The 18090-nt window shown below is 36.3% G+C and overlaps 1 protein-coding gene and 1 pseudogene across 2 annotated transcripts in view; one reads left to right on the top strand and one right to left on the bottom strand.

Moving 5' to 3' along the window:
* The first annotated feature begins 3108 nt into the window (after window positions 1–3108).
* LOC114264780 (alpha-1,3-mannosyl-glycoprotein 2-beta-N-acetylglucosaminyltransferase) overlaps window positions 3109–18090 on the top strand; it is a 32581-nt gene continuing 17599 nt past the window's right edge. Inside the window, exons 1-4 of one of the 2 annotated variants that reach the window (XM_028205476.2) lie at window positions 3109–3519; window positions 8359–8409; window positions 9597–9684; window positions 11205–11267. In XM_028205476.2, the coding sequence (XP_028061277.2) occupies window positions 3451–3519; window positions 8359–8409; window positions 9597–9684; window positions 11205–11267 (271 nt within the window). In that variant the 5' untranslated portion in view covers window positions 3109–3450. The remainder of the gene's footprint in view (window positions 3520–8358; window positions 8410–9596; window positions 9685–11204; window positions 11268–18090) is intronic. The other variant, XM_028205477.2, reaches the window with a different exon arrangement.
* LOC145819825 (F-box protein At1g10780 pseudogene) lies at window positions 14705–17970 on the bottom strand (annotated as a pseudogene).

The raw sequence follows: 18090 nt of genomic DNA, 5'->3' as shown, positions 1-18090 counted from the left end.
TGGGCTTATTAAATTTCATTTTGTCCTTTTTCAATGTGGAACTTCAAAAATAATAATAATAAATTTAAATATATTGGGAAGTGAATTTGTTCACACAGTGACTAATGATAGTGTGTTTTGTTCAGTGTGAAGAAGTTCTCACTCCTAAACTGGTAGACGTTTTTATCAAAATTTTGAAGTCTGTATTATGTGTATTATGTTCAAGGGAGTCGGTTTTTTTTTTTTTTTTTTCTTTTTTTGGGTATTGTTGCGTTTATTGGGAATTTTTTTTTAATTTTGTATTGACTTGTGGTTGAAAAGAGAGGGTATGATTTGGAGAGAGAGAGAGAGAGAGAGAGAGAGAGAGAGAGAGAAAATGGTTGTGTGTGTGATGTTGGTCTGGTTTGACGATGTATTTACATACGGGTAGATATTTGAACAAATAATAAACATTAGCAGATAGATATTTCAACAAATAGATACAAATTGGACAGATGGTAAAAAAAAAATTAAACAGATAAAAATATTTGAACATATAGTAAAAAAAAAAAAAAGATAAAATATTTAAACGTATAGTCAAAAAAAAAAAAGAAAGATAAATATTTAAACGTATAGTTAAAAAAAATTAAACAAATTAGATGAAGGGGTAAAATTAGAAATAAAATTTCTTTCAAAATAATAAATGGATTTCTTACTAAATTATTTCACAAATGGAAGATTTTTTACCAACAAAAAATATTCGTTGGATTTAATGACTTAGAAAATTGTTGTATTAGGTTTTTCAACAATTTTCTTTATAGTATATATGGTTGTTTTGGAAAGTAATTATTTTGATTGATTTTTTGGCTATTAATAAAAAATTGTGTAAAAAAATAGAGCAAATTTTAATTTTTATGGTGATTTTTTAAAAACTTTTTTACTATTTTATGAATTGCCAAAATAGGCCTTAAAATATAACATTAATAGCAACAAACCAAACCTAAAAAAATTAAAAAAAATTAAAAAAAAAAAAAACACTACAGTGTAATTGAAAGTAGTTAAAATTTACTTGATCTATTATTATTATTATTATTTAAATATGTTTCTATTTAGGTCATATTTAGAAATTGACTATTGTAGTTACTTTTTAGGTTTTTTTTTTTAAAAAAATAAAAATAAAAAAATAGAGTGAGTGGTGTGATAATTTTAGTAATTGTTTTGCTAAATGCCCAAGTCCCCAAATGGCCTTAATTTCAAAATAAAATTATGAGGGATTTACACGAATATCCTTTAAACTATTGAGAAATATTATTTTGATCTCTTAAATTATAAAAACATATCAATGGACTTCCTAAACTATTCAAATGTATCAATTTGTCCCTAAATTATAAAAATGTATAAATTAACCTCGTAAACTAAAATAAAAAATAAAATAAAAGGTACAAATTGGACCTATGATGGAAGGGGTCAAAGTGAAATATGCCAATAGTTTGAAGATAATTTGCTCTTCGGTTACACTAGTCAACACCCGGAGTGAAGGTGACGTGACCTAAGAGGTTATTGGACAATTGCAATAAGACGTCTTGTTGGACTACTCTTGACCCATTGGGATGTTAGGGATTCTTGGTTCGATGTGACTAACGGGAAAGGTTCTCTGAGGAGTTAAGAATGTTCTCGGACCTCCATTAGTCTCAGTACTATTTGGCGAAATGATGAGAGATGTCCTTGGGAATGCAACTTTCCTCAAATAAGGCAGTTAGCGAGAGAATAATTCCTATATGATCCCTTCATCACATTGGCTCAACCTTGACTAGTTACTACTTTCTCAAATATTTACTTTTGGGGGCTTGTAAATATGTACCCAAGAATAATTCCTATATGATCCCTTGATCACATTGGCTCAACCTTGACTAGTTACTACTTTCTCAAATATTTACTTTTGGGGGCTTGTAAATATGTACCCAAGTCATAACGTTCAAGGGAAAGAATGAAATTGGAGAGAAATCCATAGTTCTTTATTATTGAGAGGTAAATGTGAGGATCCTATGGGAGCTATGCCATTTTTATCTCTCTAGCCTCTTTATTTCTCTTTCACCAAACCATCCATCCTTCTTCATATCAAATTCCTTTATCAAAGCATTTCCACGAGCCATTCGTAACCTTTACTTTTCATTTTCCATAGATATTTGTAGATTTATGGGAAACTTTGTCTTTTCTAATTAGTTTTTTGGCGATCTTTATAGATTCTGACGATCTCTATTAATCCTACTACATACATACTTGAAAGAAAACATGTTTACATAAATGGAGAAACTCTGACGTAGCAACAGAAAAAGAAGAAAATGAAGAATAAAAAAGAAGAGAAGATAAGGAGAGGGTCGGGAAAAAGAGCGATGTTAGAGATAAAAAAGAACTTCAATGGATGTGTGGGCTTCTTCTATCTCTCTTCATTTATCAATGTTCTTTCTTTCTATTATTTTATTTTTTATTTTTCCCCTATTAATCAAACTGATGTCGGTTTGAATAATTCCACAAACAATCTAAAAAATTGGAGTCGACAGGATCTGAACGCTGCTCGAAGATTCAATTTTTTTTACCAAACAATCATGTCACTGTGAATTCCACATGTGTGGGTTCATATATATGTGTGGATTTTACATGTAAGTATTTGATAGATTTATTTGGGGCAAATTTCACCTATACACCTCAACTATTATCGTTTTTAACTTTACCCTACTAAATTCAAAATTGACACAGCATACTCATTTTGTTTTTTTGAAAGTTTTCAATATAATATTTATGTTTCCGTGCACATGTCACATTTATGGCATATCGTTAAATGATATTTTTGTTTAAATATGACATGTGCATATTATATGCACACTTTCTATTTGTTCTATTAACATAATAGAAATATAAGGGTTAAATTAAAAAAATTTAGAAGATGAAAGAATACATTATATCAATTTTTAATTTGAAGAGGTAAAGTGTATTTTACGTAATTTTTATTTTTAATAATGTTTGATAATTCAAATTTTCATGACTTGAATATCTCAAAATAATATTATTTTAAAAATAAAATGATATTATTCGAACAATTCACGTCACACAAATTTGAATTACCAAATATTTTTCTTTTATTTTTATAACATTGCTCTGATAGGTGGGCCTGCGTGCTTAGGTGGTGTACCAAGTTTGATTTCGGTAATTTGTTCGGTCAATCGGTTGGTGTCCGTAGCATCTTTGAATGACAAGGAATACGATACGACCCAACGAACACGCACGACTGTCGTCCGTCTTGGTTCGCACGCACAGACGGAGGTGGCTTTAGAAATCCGATTGTGATTGTGTTGAGTCGTGGACCGCGATCCGATTGAATTCCAGAGCTTCCCCCGCAACATAAACCAAAAAAAAACCAAATCAGATTCCGTTATTTGCGAGATCGAAGCTTCTTTTTTCTGAACCTTTTTTTGGATTGACTCTCTAAAAACGATGGTGAGATGTTCTTGCGATTACCGATACCTTCTCCTCGTTGCGGCGGTTGCATTCATCTACATCCAGGTTACGCACTTTTCTCTCTTTTTCTTCCAGTTGTCTCTTTGTCATTGCTTTGATTATTCTCCTTTTAGATGGTTCGAAGCCCTAATCGGCGTAATATATATGCGTATACGTTTGTATAAACTAGTTTATATATGCTACTTGTATGCAATTATTGAAAATTCTATGCTATGGAATGGCGTTTGTTTGTTGTTCGCTAGCCGCTCTTCATATCGTTGTAGTTAGTCTGTCCTCGTATGGATCATAGATGGAAGAATCGTTGCATAGCATGTTCTGTGCACTGTAATTTGCTATACTAAGTTCTCAAGCCGTGTCTTATATTTTGGCTCCCTACTTGGGTGATCTTTGATTTTTATTTTTATTTTTATTTTTAAAGTAAGTGTCTTATTACAAAATATATATAAAAAAAAAAAAACAAAAAAACAAGACTACAGAAGATATACAACAAAGTTCAATACTCATGTCCAAAGGCTCACAACTTTACAAAAAGGCAAGGCAACACAAAACAAACCTAGCTTAGACAATAATAACCACTCACAATCCAAAGAGTCTAGGCCAACTGAATTAAACACTCTCTAGCAACATAACAACAAACACAAAACCAAAAAAATTAGATTAGCCCCCCATCACCTTCTTCTAGCAAGCTCAAGGTTGCGATTTTTTTTTTTTTCTCTCAAGTTTATTTTGGTTTTTATTCCTGGAAGGATGTGTGTTCTCCAAGTTTTCCATCACTGCATTAGGTGGATCATTTTCCTCCCTTAGTCCCTTAGAGGAGATTATCACAAGAGCACCACTACCTTCCATTTCAGCAAAGCCCCTTGAACCATATTCTTTGGTAGAAGAACTTGCTTCTCTCTTGTTATTTAATTCGTCACTTGATTCATTTCGTCATTAGGAATACATGAGGAAAGCATGGGGAAACTTTTCCCTTCGTTTGATCTAGCAATCACAACACAATTGCCTTTCCTCTTCTTCCCTTCTTTCCAATCTCTATTTTTGGGCTCAACTGACCCCTCATTTCATACTCCATTCTTGTTTAAACTTCGATACAATTGGAACCACCTGCTTTACAATATATGCGCATGCCTAGGTAGAATGACCAAAGGCCTTACATTCATCACATTTTTAGGGCTTCCATGGAACTTGAACTCAAATTTCATAATGTTCCCTATACCCTAAATTAAGTCTGAAAGATTTTGGGATCGCAGTGTTTGCTTGAATTTTAATACACACCCTTGCAAAAGTAAGTCAACTAAGAGATTGGGTGTAATCACCAAGGTACGAAAAGTGTACCAATTACGCTAGCTACATAGCTTAAGCCATCATTTGTCCATAACTCAAGAGGAATATTATAAAACTTCACTCAGATTGGACACTGGGAAATTCACTCTTAGACAAATAAATATCAGGATTTCATATTTTCAGAACAACTAGTTTACTTCCAAAATAAAAAAGGTCCATGCTCAAGATATTCATAACTTCACTTTTAATCTTGAAAATGAAGAAAACTAGTGTCACTGTCAAGGGTGACAACTTCATCATGACTATCCACCCATAATTTTCAGCCCATTGCTTAACATAAATCCACTTCTAGATATTTCTATGGGAATGTTCTACTTATTATTCTCATACTTCATCTTGAATTTCTTAAGCTTTTTAGCTAATTTTGGGATCTTTGAATTACTTTTAAAAAGTTCATTCTGAAAAAAAATTTGATTTTTGGTAGGGAGATGCTCACTTGGTTCAATTATTTGTAGACCAAGTTTGTGTCAGATCCCCAGATTTGGTCACCTTAGATTACATGTGCATAGCCCCAACCTTCTCTTCATGCGCATCACCCAAAGAGTCATCACTAAAAACACTTTGTTTTATATTTTATTTTTATTTATTTATAAATTTTGAGGGGTTAAATTGGTACCCAAAAGGACACTTAGTCCCCCCCTACTCCTTTGCTGCCATGACTTCCAACCTAAGAAGTACGGACACTTCTAAGAAGGTGACGTATCCGTGTCGTGTCCGTGTCGGACACCGACACTCTTTGAACACTCTTAGGACACGTGTCCGACACTCTTCAAAACGTGTCCTATTTTTTAAATTTTTTTAAAGACCCGAACACTCTTTGGACACTTAGAAGACACACATGTCAATCGCATAAACACACATGTCTATCGATTGGACACATGTGAAGCTAATTATAAGTTTAAACAAAACAACTTAAGGTACAATAATAAAACAAAAAGCATATAAATTTATAAGAATTAGTATCATATTATATTTTTTATTATCTTTGAATGATATATTCATATATATAACATATAATAAGTATATAAAATTGCATATTTTATGCGTGTCCGTATCATATCCGTGTCGTGTCACGTGTCCATGCTTCTTAGCTTCCAGCCACATCCAAATCTATTTTGTCTAAACCACTCAAGCTAATGGGTCTCACTGACAAATGGGACGAAGACGTGAGATGACTTTTTGTTGTACTGGGCATAGTTGTCAAATCGGGATTCATATCGTGAATCGAAATGGCCTTGTACCGAATCGCGAATCGAATCAAATCGTGAATCGTAAAGATTCAGTCACTTTTTATAAATTACTTAAAAATATATATCTACACATTTAGATGTTAAATATATCTTATGAATATAAAATATTTAGACTTAAATCAATGAAAATGTTATTTTAAATAATAATCACGTAGTTTAATAGGTAAGAAGTTAACAAAGGTTCCTATGTAAGATCACCATATTACATTTTTTCTTTTTTAGATATTTCTTATCAACCATTCTTAATAAAGATGTAATATCATCATCTTGTCTTTTTTTTTTTAGATATTTCTTATCAGCCATTCTTAATAAAGATAGTAACCAAATAGACAAATTATCAATTTTCAAAGTAACAATAATTAACAGCAATGTTGATATTTGGACAATAAGTATATATACTTTTCTAAGTAACAATGAGCAAATAATAAGAAGGAATTATTTAGAATCTTTTATTTTAAAGTCTAAAACATTTAAAAAAATATAACTAACCTCACACATGTAATATTCAATTTAATAAAATAGTAATAAATAATTTATAGTGTAACTTTAATCTTAAACATCTTTATAAGATATATTATGATTTTTTAAAAGAAAAAAAATGAGAAGAAAGGTTAAAAATATGTCGGGTCTGACTGAATCTGATTGGATCCTATTGAAAACTTCATGATCGCTAAAATAACAATAAATCATGTATATATGTTGGTTATTTTGGTATTAAACGCTATTAAAAGTTGTATTATGCCATTTTCACTAAAAAGATGAAGAAAAAAAGAGTCGAAAATATGTCGGACACAATAATTTCAAAAGTTGCATGAATCGTGAAAAGTGAATCGAATCGTGAATCGATTGTGAATCGTGCGATTCACTAGAGATTCACTTCCAAAATAGATCCACCAATAGATTCGTATCGATATTGCAAAAATTGCGAATCGAATCGTGAATCGTAAGATTCTGATAACAGAGGTACTGGGGACCACCTCCCCGCCATGGTGTATTCTTGACATTCACAAAGGTCTCCACTTCATCCCTCTTTGAAGCCCCCAATTGTGGTCAACCAAAGTTACCGCATGAATAGAAGCCCACACAATCACTCAAATCATCTGTAACAATATCAGAATCTGTATCATGAGAATTGTTTCCTTCCCTCTTGTTGCCGGAAGTTATTGAAAGATCCATCTTATGCCATTGCCCAATGAAATCACTTGCTGATAGAGAGTTCAGAGGTCTCCGGTTGAAATTTGAGAGACAAACCATCTCCCAGATGAAATGGAGAGACTCGCCGCCAAGGAGTTGCTACTTCTTGCCTTGAGTCTGCACTAGCCCGGCAGAAAGAGTGGCTATTAGTGGAATGTTTGTTTTCTTTCATTTGGTGGTGTTGTGCCATACATAACAGTGCAAGACCTTTGGTAGTGTTTGATTCACAGAAATGAAGGTAGAATGGCCTCCTCATGAAATGATCATTTATTTACAATGGTGAATAATGATTCCATTTGCAATGCATCTTTTATAATTTTTTTCAGTGAACAAATGTGAGAATGGACATTCCACTTCCGTTCTAATGAACTAAATACTATCTTAGGGTGCGATAACGATTGGCAGCATGGAATTGGAATTGCTTGTATTTTGGTCGCATACTAATCTGTTTCAAAGAATTAATTTTTTCATGATTGTTGCAAATTTTTATGGAATTTTTTGGGGTATTTGACTTCATGGGAGGGTGAATTTTGTTATTCAATTTGTTTTTTTTGCTTAGTTTTCTTCACACACACACACACACACACACACACATATTTGGGTGAAGATCTTATTATGTTCTCATAGATTTCTTCCAAAACTGCCACAATTCTAGAAGGTTTGATTTTCTCCCAGATGATAAAATCTTAAAAAAGCAAAGCATATTTGGTCAAAAAATAGAACCATTTTTTTGTCAAGCCTTTTCAGACTTGTAGCTTTCACATTTTTCTTAAACAAATTCATTTCATTGTCCCTGCCATTCATTATCAATTGTCAATATTGTGAACAAGTATCTGTTTTATGTTCATTGTTGTATACAATTTTGCAGATGTGATATAGCATGACTGTTTTGGTATTTGCTTCCTATTTGCGCATTTCACCTGCTTCTGATGTTGTTTCACTTTGCATTCTTCTTTGATATAAGCTAATCAAATTTGCTTTTTTCAAGACTTATATTCGCCTATTATTGGAGTTATATATATATATATATTTCTGTTATTACTAATTATTGCAAGTGTTTTTTTCCCTCTCTTTTTTTCTTTCTTTCTTCTTCCAGATGCGCCTTTTTGCTACACAGTCAGAATATGCTGATCGGCTTGCTGCTGCGGTATGTACAGCCAATTTCACTTCAAGACTGGCATTTGTGTATCAATTATTAACCTTTTTTAAGAATATGAGTGATATATGTGTGTGTATGTAGTCTGCGATTTTATGTTGCTATTGTCTAATCTCTAGGATCATATTCATGGTTGACCATACTATGTTTTGATTAGCACTCAGGCTGTTGTTTTTATTTATTTATCAGCAAACCTCTTTGATAATAAAATCATCTTTGTTGAATGTTATATGAAACATAGATTGTTATGATATGTGGTATGCTTCTTACAAATATTTTGTCATGCTCCTGTGCCTTGGACATGGGAATTAGTTCATTTGGATGCTTAGATTAGACACAGACCCTGCACTCGAGACATGTACCTGAGTCCATGTAACATAGGCCACTAAATATTTAGGAGTTGTAATGCATTCTCTTACTCATTCTATCAATTGTGTGGGAACTATATCATTCCATAATATAAAAGAGAAGTTCCCAATCTATTGAGTCATATGCTTTCATGAGATGTATTTTGATAGCACATCTAGGGGATAGATCTTCTATGTGGTAGTTTCTCTTGAGCTCTTTGTGCAATCAACTACCTTTCAGGTTGCGTAACCTGGATTTGATATTGATTGTGTAATCCATTTTCTGGTTACATTATCTTGGTTATGGTGTTGTTTGCATACAAGATTACTTCGTCATGGATGCTTGGCATCACATAACAGAATAGTGCTTTATGTAGTAAAACATACGGATATAAATTCTTTGGATTACACACCAACTAAATAATCCTATTTGATTAGAATGAAGCTGGAAGTGCAGTATAAGCTTCAAAAAGGGCACAGGTGGTGCAATGTTATTGTCAATGTGGGTGGTGTGATACTATTGTCAATGTGGTAATTAGCTGATTCACTAGTGTTCATCCCCTTCAGCCAACCCTTTTTAAATTTGATCCAGATTAGTGCACTTGAATTCTTGTGCATGTATTCGAAGCAAACTATCATAAATCCATGTGTGTAGTTTTTTATGAGAAAAATTATAATTCATTTGTTAAAATGCTTAGTAATTTCTTTATATTCCTTTTAGTTAATAGTCTCTGGGTGTCTTTGGATCTGTTAATCTGGCAAAATTTTGACCATTTCCAGACGTGCTAGTTGTCCACTTTCTTATATATGATGTTAATTTGATCATCACAGATGGAATCAGAAAGCCATTGTACGAGTCAAATGCGGTTACTAATTGATCAGATAAGCATGCAACAAGGGCAAATTGTGGCCTTAGAAGGTGTACTGTATTTTGAAATGCTATACTAGTCTCTCTCTCTCTCTCTCTGATTTTATCTGTTACTTCCATTCAAAGGAAGGAGTTTGAGTAAAGGCAATATGAATCTTGTTCTAAGTAAGCATGTTTGTTGTTTGTATTTTAGTTGGATTAAACATGTGTACAAAGATGCTAATGATTGTTGGCACTTTGTTGTTTCTTTTTTTTTTATTTGCTCAATGGTACATCTAAATGGGTATGTAATGAGCATCACTTAGCCAACACCTTGCCTTGTAGATTGAGACTCCTTAGGTTATGCTTGGGCATCAATACTGGTTGATTACAAAGTTCTTTATATTATTAGAGATATCTATACAAGGCACTAATAATGTGAAAGGGAATGAAATTATAGTCGAGCAACATAGGACCTTTTGGTATCACTTTTGTTTTTTGTGTTTTTGGAAACCAAAACAATGAAAAGTTTGAAAACATCCATTGTTTTCATTTTTGGTATGAAAACAGTTTTTGAGAATTCAAAAACAACTTTTGGGGTTTCCTACAACTGGGTTGGTTTCAAATAGTTCACCAAGCAAGTTTTATTTATTTTATGTAAAATGAAAACAGAAACAGAAAATGAAAATGATACCAAACAAGCCCTTAATTATTGTTTATTGGGTCTCTTTCATGCTTCTTTACGTGGGTGGTTCAAGGACCAGTTTTTGGGCCACAAGTGTATATGAAATTACACTTTTGTACATAAGATCTATATATAGCTTGAACGGTGAGAGAGTGAGAGAGCTTCAATTCAACAGTTTTTGCTAGAAAATTGTAGGGAAAACTGAGGGTGTTTGACTTTGGTTTTTTTTCCATGTTCTCATAGCAAACTACAAATATATATAAAAGAAACTAAAAACGAAAAAAAATGAAGTATTTTTTTATTGACGAACTGGAGATTTTGTTGTATTCTTGGATTTGAATGAGATATTCTTGTCACTATGTTTGAGAGTATTTTATGCTTTTCAATATGGAAAGTAATGAATTTAGGAAGATTGATAATTGCTAATCTTCCATATGATAAATTCATTAAGAAAATTCAACATATAACAGAAACATCTGGAGTTTGGGACATGAAGCGAATCTCCGCTTCTTTAAAAGACCACACAGAGTTGTTCTTGCTGGACAGTTGGTAAAATAGTTATTTAAAATAGTTATTCTTTTGTAATGGCATTGCTAGCTATTCTTAGTTAAGGCATTGCCAGTGGTTAGATCTGGTAATCTTGTTATTACGATGTATTAAAATATCCCTTATGCTGTTGTTACTCAATAGGCCAACTGCATATCTTTTTTTACTCGAGCTCATTTTTATTTTTTTCTCTTTGCCTTTTTTTGCCACTTTTTATTTTGAATAATGGTAGAAATAGCTGATACTGACCCATTCAATCTTTTCTTTGATTTTAGATTTCAAATTTTGATTCCTTTTATTAGCGAAGAGAAATCCATTACTTATCTGGCATTCTACAACTAAGACCCTGTTACTATTTCAGAAAAAAGGAATCGCCAAGACCAGGAGTGCAGACAATTGAGGTCTCTTATTCAAGATCTTGAAAGTATGTTCTTATTAATAAAGGCCTCTTTCCCCTTGTTTGTTTCCAGAGTAGTTGTTTTCCCCTCACTAAAAAACACATAACAAGTAGTATTATCTGTAACAAGTAAATCTAGTAGTAATTCTTTGTGATAATATTCAGTCTAAGGCCTCGTTTGGCAAGAGGCTATTTTAGCCAATTAGCCAAAAAGTTACTAAATTAGCCAAAAAGCCAACAACCCATGCCAAAAAGTCAAAGATTCTCTTTTCTCTCTACTTTTTGCACATCTTTTCGTAATTAGCCAAAAAGTCATCCCAAACATACAAGTTTTTTTTACTTACCTTTTTAGCCAAATAGCCAAAAAGTTACTAAATTAGCCTGTTCCCAAACGAGGCCTAAATGCAGTGTGATCTTTTCCATTCGGTTAGTCTATTGAAGATACACATTATATAATTGGTTGTCCATATGGTGTGTGCAAGGTCCTAACCATATACAACAGACTGATCTTCTGGATTGCACAATATAATCTCAAAAGAATAGGAAAATTGATGATGTATTGATTATAATGTCATTTGTTAGGCAAAACAATGAAACATTATAGCAAAGTAGGCAAAAACATGAAAGTTTTGTGAAATTTCAGAAAATATCAGTGTAGAAAATTTAATGTATAAAGAGAAATAGAGAATTGTATTATTGATTGATTGATATATATTTTTTTACAAATGGTGAGGGGCTCCTTATATAGGAGATGTAGTGGAGTAGGTGGTAGTAGGTGGTAGTGGTAGGTGTGTAGTAGGTGGTAGTAGGTGGTGGTAGGTGTAGTAGGTGGAGTAGGTGATGGTAGATTTTAACAGCCCCCCGCAAACTCAAGGGGGATAGGAACTAACCAACTTGAGTTTGGAGAGAGTAACAAAACAAGAAAATAATCTGAAAAATAAAAAATGGATAAGAGACACTGTATGGTCGTGTCAGACCGTTGTAGAAGACTGTATGGTTATGGCAGACCGATGTAGAAGACACTGGCTCGTGTTGGACCGATGTAGAAAACAGTTTATGGGGTCATGTCGGACCGTTGTAGCAGACAATGTTGTGACAGTTGTTGTGACAGTTTACGGAGTCTTGCTGGACCCTTGTAGAAACTAACCGGAATCAATGTCGGGACAGTTTACAGAGTCTTGTCGGACCCTTGAAGGAGCTAACCGGAATCAATGTCGGGACAGTTTACAGAGTCGTGTCGGACCCCTAAAAAGTCGCACCCTCAAAAGGTGTGCCCAATCTTTCAAAAGGAGTGTCATCAAAAGGCGTGCCCAATCCATCAAAAGGCGTGCCATCAAAAGGCGAGCCCAAGTGTAAAATTTAATGTATAAAGAGAAATAGAGAGAGAATAAATTGTATGTATTATTGATTGATGAATTGATATCTTCTGTCTATTACAAATGGTTCCTTATATAGATGTAGGTGTAGTGGGTTAGGTTTAGTGGAGTAGGTGAGGTGGTAGTGGTGGTCTATTACAAATGGTTCCTTATATAGATGTAGGTGTAGTGGGTTAGGTTTAGTGGAGTAGGTGAGGTGGTAGTGGTGTAGTGGGTTATGTTTAGTGGAGTAGGTGAGGTGGTAGTGGTGGTAGGTTTATTGATAAATTTTAACAGCTCCCCGCAAACTCAAGGAGGATAGAAACTAACCAACTTGAGCTTGGAGAGAGGAACAAAACAAGAAAATATATAAAAATAAAAGAGGATAAGAGACACTGTATGGTCGTGTCAGACCATTGGTGAAGACACTGGATGGTGGTGTCATAACGTTGTAGAGGACACTGTATGGGGGTGTCATAACCATGTAGAGGACACTGTATGGTGGTGTCATAACGGTGTAGAGGACACTGGATGGCGGTGTCAGACCGATGTAGAAGACAGTTTATGGGGTCATGTCGGACCGTTGTAGCAGACACTGTGTGGTCGTGTCAGACCGATGTAGAAGACAGTTTATGGGGTCATGTCGGACCGATGTAGAAGACAGTTTACGGGGTCTTGCTGGACCCTTGTAGAAACTAACCGGAATCAATGTCGGGACCGTTTACAGAGTCTTGTCGGACCCTTGAAGGAGCTAACCGGAATCAATGTCGGGACAGTTTACAGAGTCTTGTCGGACCCCTGAAGGAGCTAACCTGAATCAATGTCGGGACAGTTTACAGAGTCTTGTCGGACCCTTAAAAAATACACTGTATGATGGTGTATATAGGCTGCCCAAATATATATATATATATGGATATATATAGTGAGCCCTCAAAAATCGCGCCCTCAAAAAGCGCGCCCACTTCATCAAAAGGCGTGCCCGACAGAAAGCGTCGAGCCATCAAAAGGTGAGCCGGAGACGCGGCGAGGCACGTGAACGACAGAGTGGCGTGTCGGCCGCGTCGTCAGTGTCGATATAAACCAATGCGGAGGCTGTGCTTGAGGCAGAAGCGAAGACAAAAAAACCTGGGAAAAAACTTCTGAAAAAAACTCTTCGTTTTGCTGAGAGAGATAATGCGTTTTGCTGAGAGAGATAGTCTGTAACACGCTGTTTCCCAGAAAATGGCCTCGTCCTCGTCTGCCCGTGGACTGCTCACCCTCTTTCCCGACCTCAACGAGTCAACAAGAGAGAGAACTGGTGCGGTGGCACTGGAACCTCAACCAAGCGCCCCGGAGTTTGCTCCGTTGAACTTTCCGATGCGGTCTGTGGAGCAAAGAATGGCAGTGCAGTCGGATGTGGAAGCCAATCAGTATACATTGAAGTCATGTGTAGAAACCATGACTGCGGTTACAAACTTGTCGAACCGGCTGCAGAGTAGGGCAAATGAGGTGCAGCAGTTAAACTCCCAGCTGGCTCTGCTCCAACGCATGTATAAGGATGCGCGAGCAGAGATAAGTGTGCTAAAGGCAGAAAACAAGGAGCTGAAGCGGAAGGCCACCGTAATATTCCGTTTTGGAGGTCCGCCATATTCTGCAGTGGAGGAGCAGGGAGTAGTGATCATGCCCAGTGGAGTGGGAAACACGGAGGCAACACCGGCAAGGGCCGCCCAGGACGGAGGCAAGAAGAAGAGACCGGCGGTAGAGTAGAGAAGGGATGTCGGCGTGTGGCCGTCTGCAGAAAAGAAAACAAAGCCGTTGTGGTGTTGGTTGTTTTTTTTTTTTTTTTTTTTTTGGTGTAAAATGGTGATCGGGGTGAGTCCCGACATGAATAAAATGAGTTTGTGTGCAGTTCGTCTTCTTCCTCTGTTTTTTTTTTTTAAATGAAAAAAAAAATAAAGAAATAAATAAAATAAAAGAAAGAAAGTGGAGTGGTGTCTGCCATGTGCATGCGTGTGATGAGTGTTTGGGAATATAGTATAATAAAGAGATATAGATATATATATATATATATAAAAGATAAAGAGGGTTTGAAAGTGGCAGAGAGAGAGAAAAGAGATATACATGGGCAAATCAATGTGTGTGTCGGTGAGTGGTCTGGAAAGTAAAAGAAGTTTGGTGGTGTAAAATAGATGAAAAGAATATATATATATATATATATATAATATAATGAGAGATGGAGAGAGGTCCAGCTTGTCTGTGTGTCTTCAAATTCTTACCATACTTGACCAATGATTCGAGAGTGCTCATTTTCTGTTCTGCATTTAATGGTGATCTCACTGTGACCACTGCCTCCTCAAGGCAGGGAATCACAAATCTCGAATCCACCTTTTTCAAGCTGTTTTTCTGACAAAGAGCAGCAAACATGGCACCATGCATATCGAATTTTCGCAGCTTGGGATGGCTGTTAAAGAATTCGACAAAATCAATCTCCGGAAAGGGCAAGAGGGCTTCAAAATTCCCCGTGAACTCCACCTTCATATAGAGATGCTTCACTTTATTTGCCAATTGAAGCATTTTGCTTATTGCATCCCAACACCACTGCACCCCTCTAATGGACAAGAACTCAAGACCCACAAGTTTTCCAAAATCCACTATGTAAACTCTCCCGGAATTATTGGTAATGGAAAGATTTCTTAAGCATTGGGTCTCTCGAACCCTAATCCAACTACAACCTTGCACCTCGAGCAATTCAAGCTTTGGAGAAACAATGGAAAGTGAGCAGTTACCCAAGCCATAAAAAATCAAGTCTGCATTGCTCTAGCTGGGGCAGCTCAATTGAAACAGATCTCAACCCCTCACACGCAAGCAGAGATAGATGCGTCAGATTTGGGCATGCCTGAAGTGCATCGGACAATGCGGGGTCCTCCAATCTTGCACCAACAACTTGCTGCAGCAGAGTTTGATGGCTATTGTGAAGGTGAGCTAATAAAGGTAACACTTTCTGGTAACCAGCAGCCTGTGCGCACTGAGATAACTGAGGCTGCAATGGAGTTGGGAGCTGAAAAAACTCTCCCTTTTGGTCACTGAAGCATACAAGGATGCGCACCAGAAGAGTGTTGAAGCCATGAAAGAAAGGATGAGTAATCTTGCCCAGAGCCTGGGAATGCCGCAGGGACTTGGTGAGGGATTGAAGTGACGCTGACCCATTAACGGAGTCAGGGTATGTGTAGAGAATTTTAGCGGACTAGGTTGAGGTCCGGCGGGCGGCTAAGGCGAGGTTGCCGCCCGCCGGTGAAGCGAAAAATACTAAGTGCTTAACCTTGCTCTGATACCATGTAAAATTTAATGTATAAAGAGAAATAGAGAGAGAATAAATTGTATGTATTATTGATTGATGAATTGATATCTTCTGTCTATTACAAATGGTTCCTTATATAGATGTAGGTGTAGTGGGTTAGGTTTAGTGGAGTAGGTGAGGTGGTAGTGGTGGTCTATTACAAATGGTTCCTTATATAGATGTAGGTGTAGTGGGTTAGGTTTAGTGGAGTAGGTGAGGTGGTAGTGGTGTAGTGGGTTATGTTTAGTGGAGTAGGTGAGGTGGTAGTGGTGGTAGGTTTATTGATAAATTTTAACACCAAGTCATAAAAAGATGTGCCGGACATGATGGCGAGGCGCGTCACCACATTGGCTTGCGCGCCCGTTTTGTCGTCTGGCGTCAAGTGGTGCATGATGCGCGTGTCTGCCTCTTCGTCATGGTCTTTATAAACCGAAGCGGAGGCTGAGGCTGAGGCAGAAAACTTGCTAAAAAACTCTGAAAAAAATTCTTCATTGTCTGAGAGAGAAACTCTGTAATACTCTGTAACAACTGTTGCCCAGAAAATGGCCTCTTCTTCCCGTGGTCTGCTCACTCTCTTTCCAGACCTCAACGAGTCAACAAGAGAGACAACTGGTGTGGCGGCCCGTGAACCTCAACCAAACACCTCTGGTTTTGCTCCGTTGAACTTTCCGATGCGGTCGGTGGAGCAAAAAATGGCAGTACAAACAGATATTGAAGCCAATCAGTATACATTGAAGTCATGTGTGGAAACCATGACTGCGGTCACAAACTTGTCGCACCGGCTGCAGAGTAGGACAAATGAGGTGCAACAGTTAAACGCCCAACTGGCTCTGCTCCAACGCATGTATAAGGATGCGTGAGCAGAGATAAGTGTGCTAAAGGCAGAAAACAAGGAGCTGAAGCGGAAAGCCACCGTGATGTTTCGATTTGGAGGTCCGCCATATGCTGCAGTGGAGGAGCAGGGTGGAGTGATCGTGCCCAGTGGAGTGGGAAACACGGAGGCAACACCGTCAAGGGCCGCCCAGGACGGAGGCAAGAAGAAAAGACCGGCGGAATAGGCGAAGAAGTGAGGTCGATGGGTGGTCGGCTGCAGAAAAGAAAACAAAGTTGTTGGTGTTGGTTTTTTTTTTTTTTTTTTTTTTTTTTTGTGTAAAATTGTGATCGGGGTGGATCCCTGAGATGAATAAAATATGGTTTGGTGTGCAAAGCTATATGGTATGAAATGAATTGGAAAAAGATTAAAAATAATGTGAAAGAAAAATAAAGAAAAAATAATAAAAATATATTTGAAATCAAAAATGAAAGATGGGGGAAATAAGGAAAGTGGTTTGGAGAAAATAAATAAAAATAATGGAGTTGGAAATCAAACGGAGGAGAGCACCAATTAAGTTTTATAATAAAAAATAAAAAGGTCGGGAAAGTTAAAGTAAGAAAAAATAAATAAAAAAAGAAAAGGTGAGATTCAAATATCTATACAAGAAAAGGTGAGATTCAGAATATATATATATATATATATATTTATTGGTATTTATTTTTATTTATTTATTTATTTTGTGTGTTTTATTGTTTTATTTTATTTTATTTTATTTTATTTTTTGTTTGTTTTTGTTTGGGGAAGTGAATGTGTGAAACCGTGTGAATGGTTCACATGGGGCTGTCTCCCTTGTGTGATAAAATAATAAAAAGAAAGTTGGGTGGTTTGGGGAAGTGAATGTGTGAAACCGTGTGAATGGTTCACATGGGGCTGTCTCCCTTGTGTGATAAAATAATAAAAAGAAAGTTGGGTGGTGTGGTGTGGATGGATGTCTCTTAAAATGGGTGTGTGTATGGCCCTCTCCCTCCCTAACCCGAGAGAGAGAGAGAGTGAGGTGGCAGTGTGTGTGTTTGCAAGTTCCAACTTCTGCAATGCTCTGTGAGAGATAGAGAGAGAGGTTGATGCCGAGAGAGTAAAAGAAATTGAGAGAGAGAGTAGATGTGCCAAGAGAGAGCCAGCCTCCCCTCATGCACACCACCGAGGAGAGGAGGTTACTTGACGAAGGGCTGAAACTCTTCCCGTCATTTTTCAAATTATGGTTGATGCTTGGGCAGCTGGAGGAACGGCTTGGTAACTTGGAACAGGCTAAGGAAGCCTATGAGTCAGGTTTGAAGCACTGCTCCAGTTGTATTCCCCTTTGGCTTT

The sequence above is a fragment of the Camellia sinensis genome, chromosome 2 (genome assembly GCF_055761805.1).
Source record: "Camellia sinensis isolate YWXY chromosome 2, ASM5576180v1, whole genome shotgun sequence".
In the NCBI taxonomy this organism is placed as follows: domain Eukaryota; kingdom Viridiplantae; phylum Streptophyta; class Magnoliopsida; order Ericales; family Theaceae; genus Camellia; species Camellia sinensis.
Note: the sequence above shows the minus strand (reverse complement) of the source record. Positions and strands in the feature narration are given on the sequence as shown.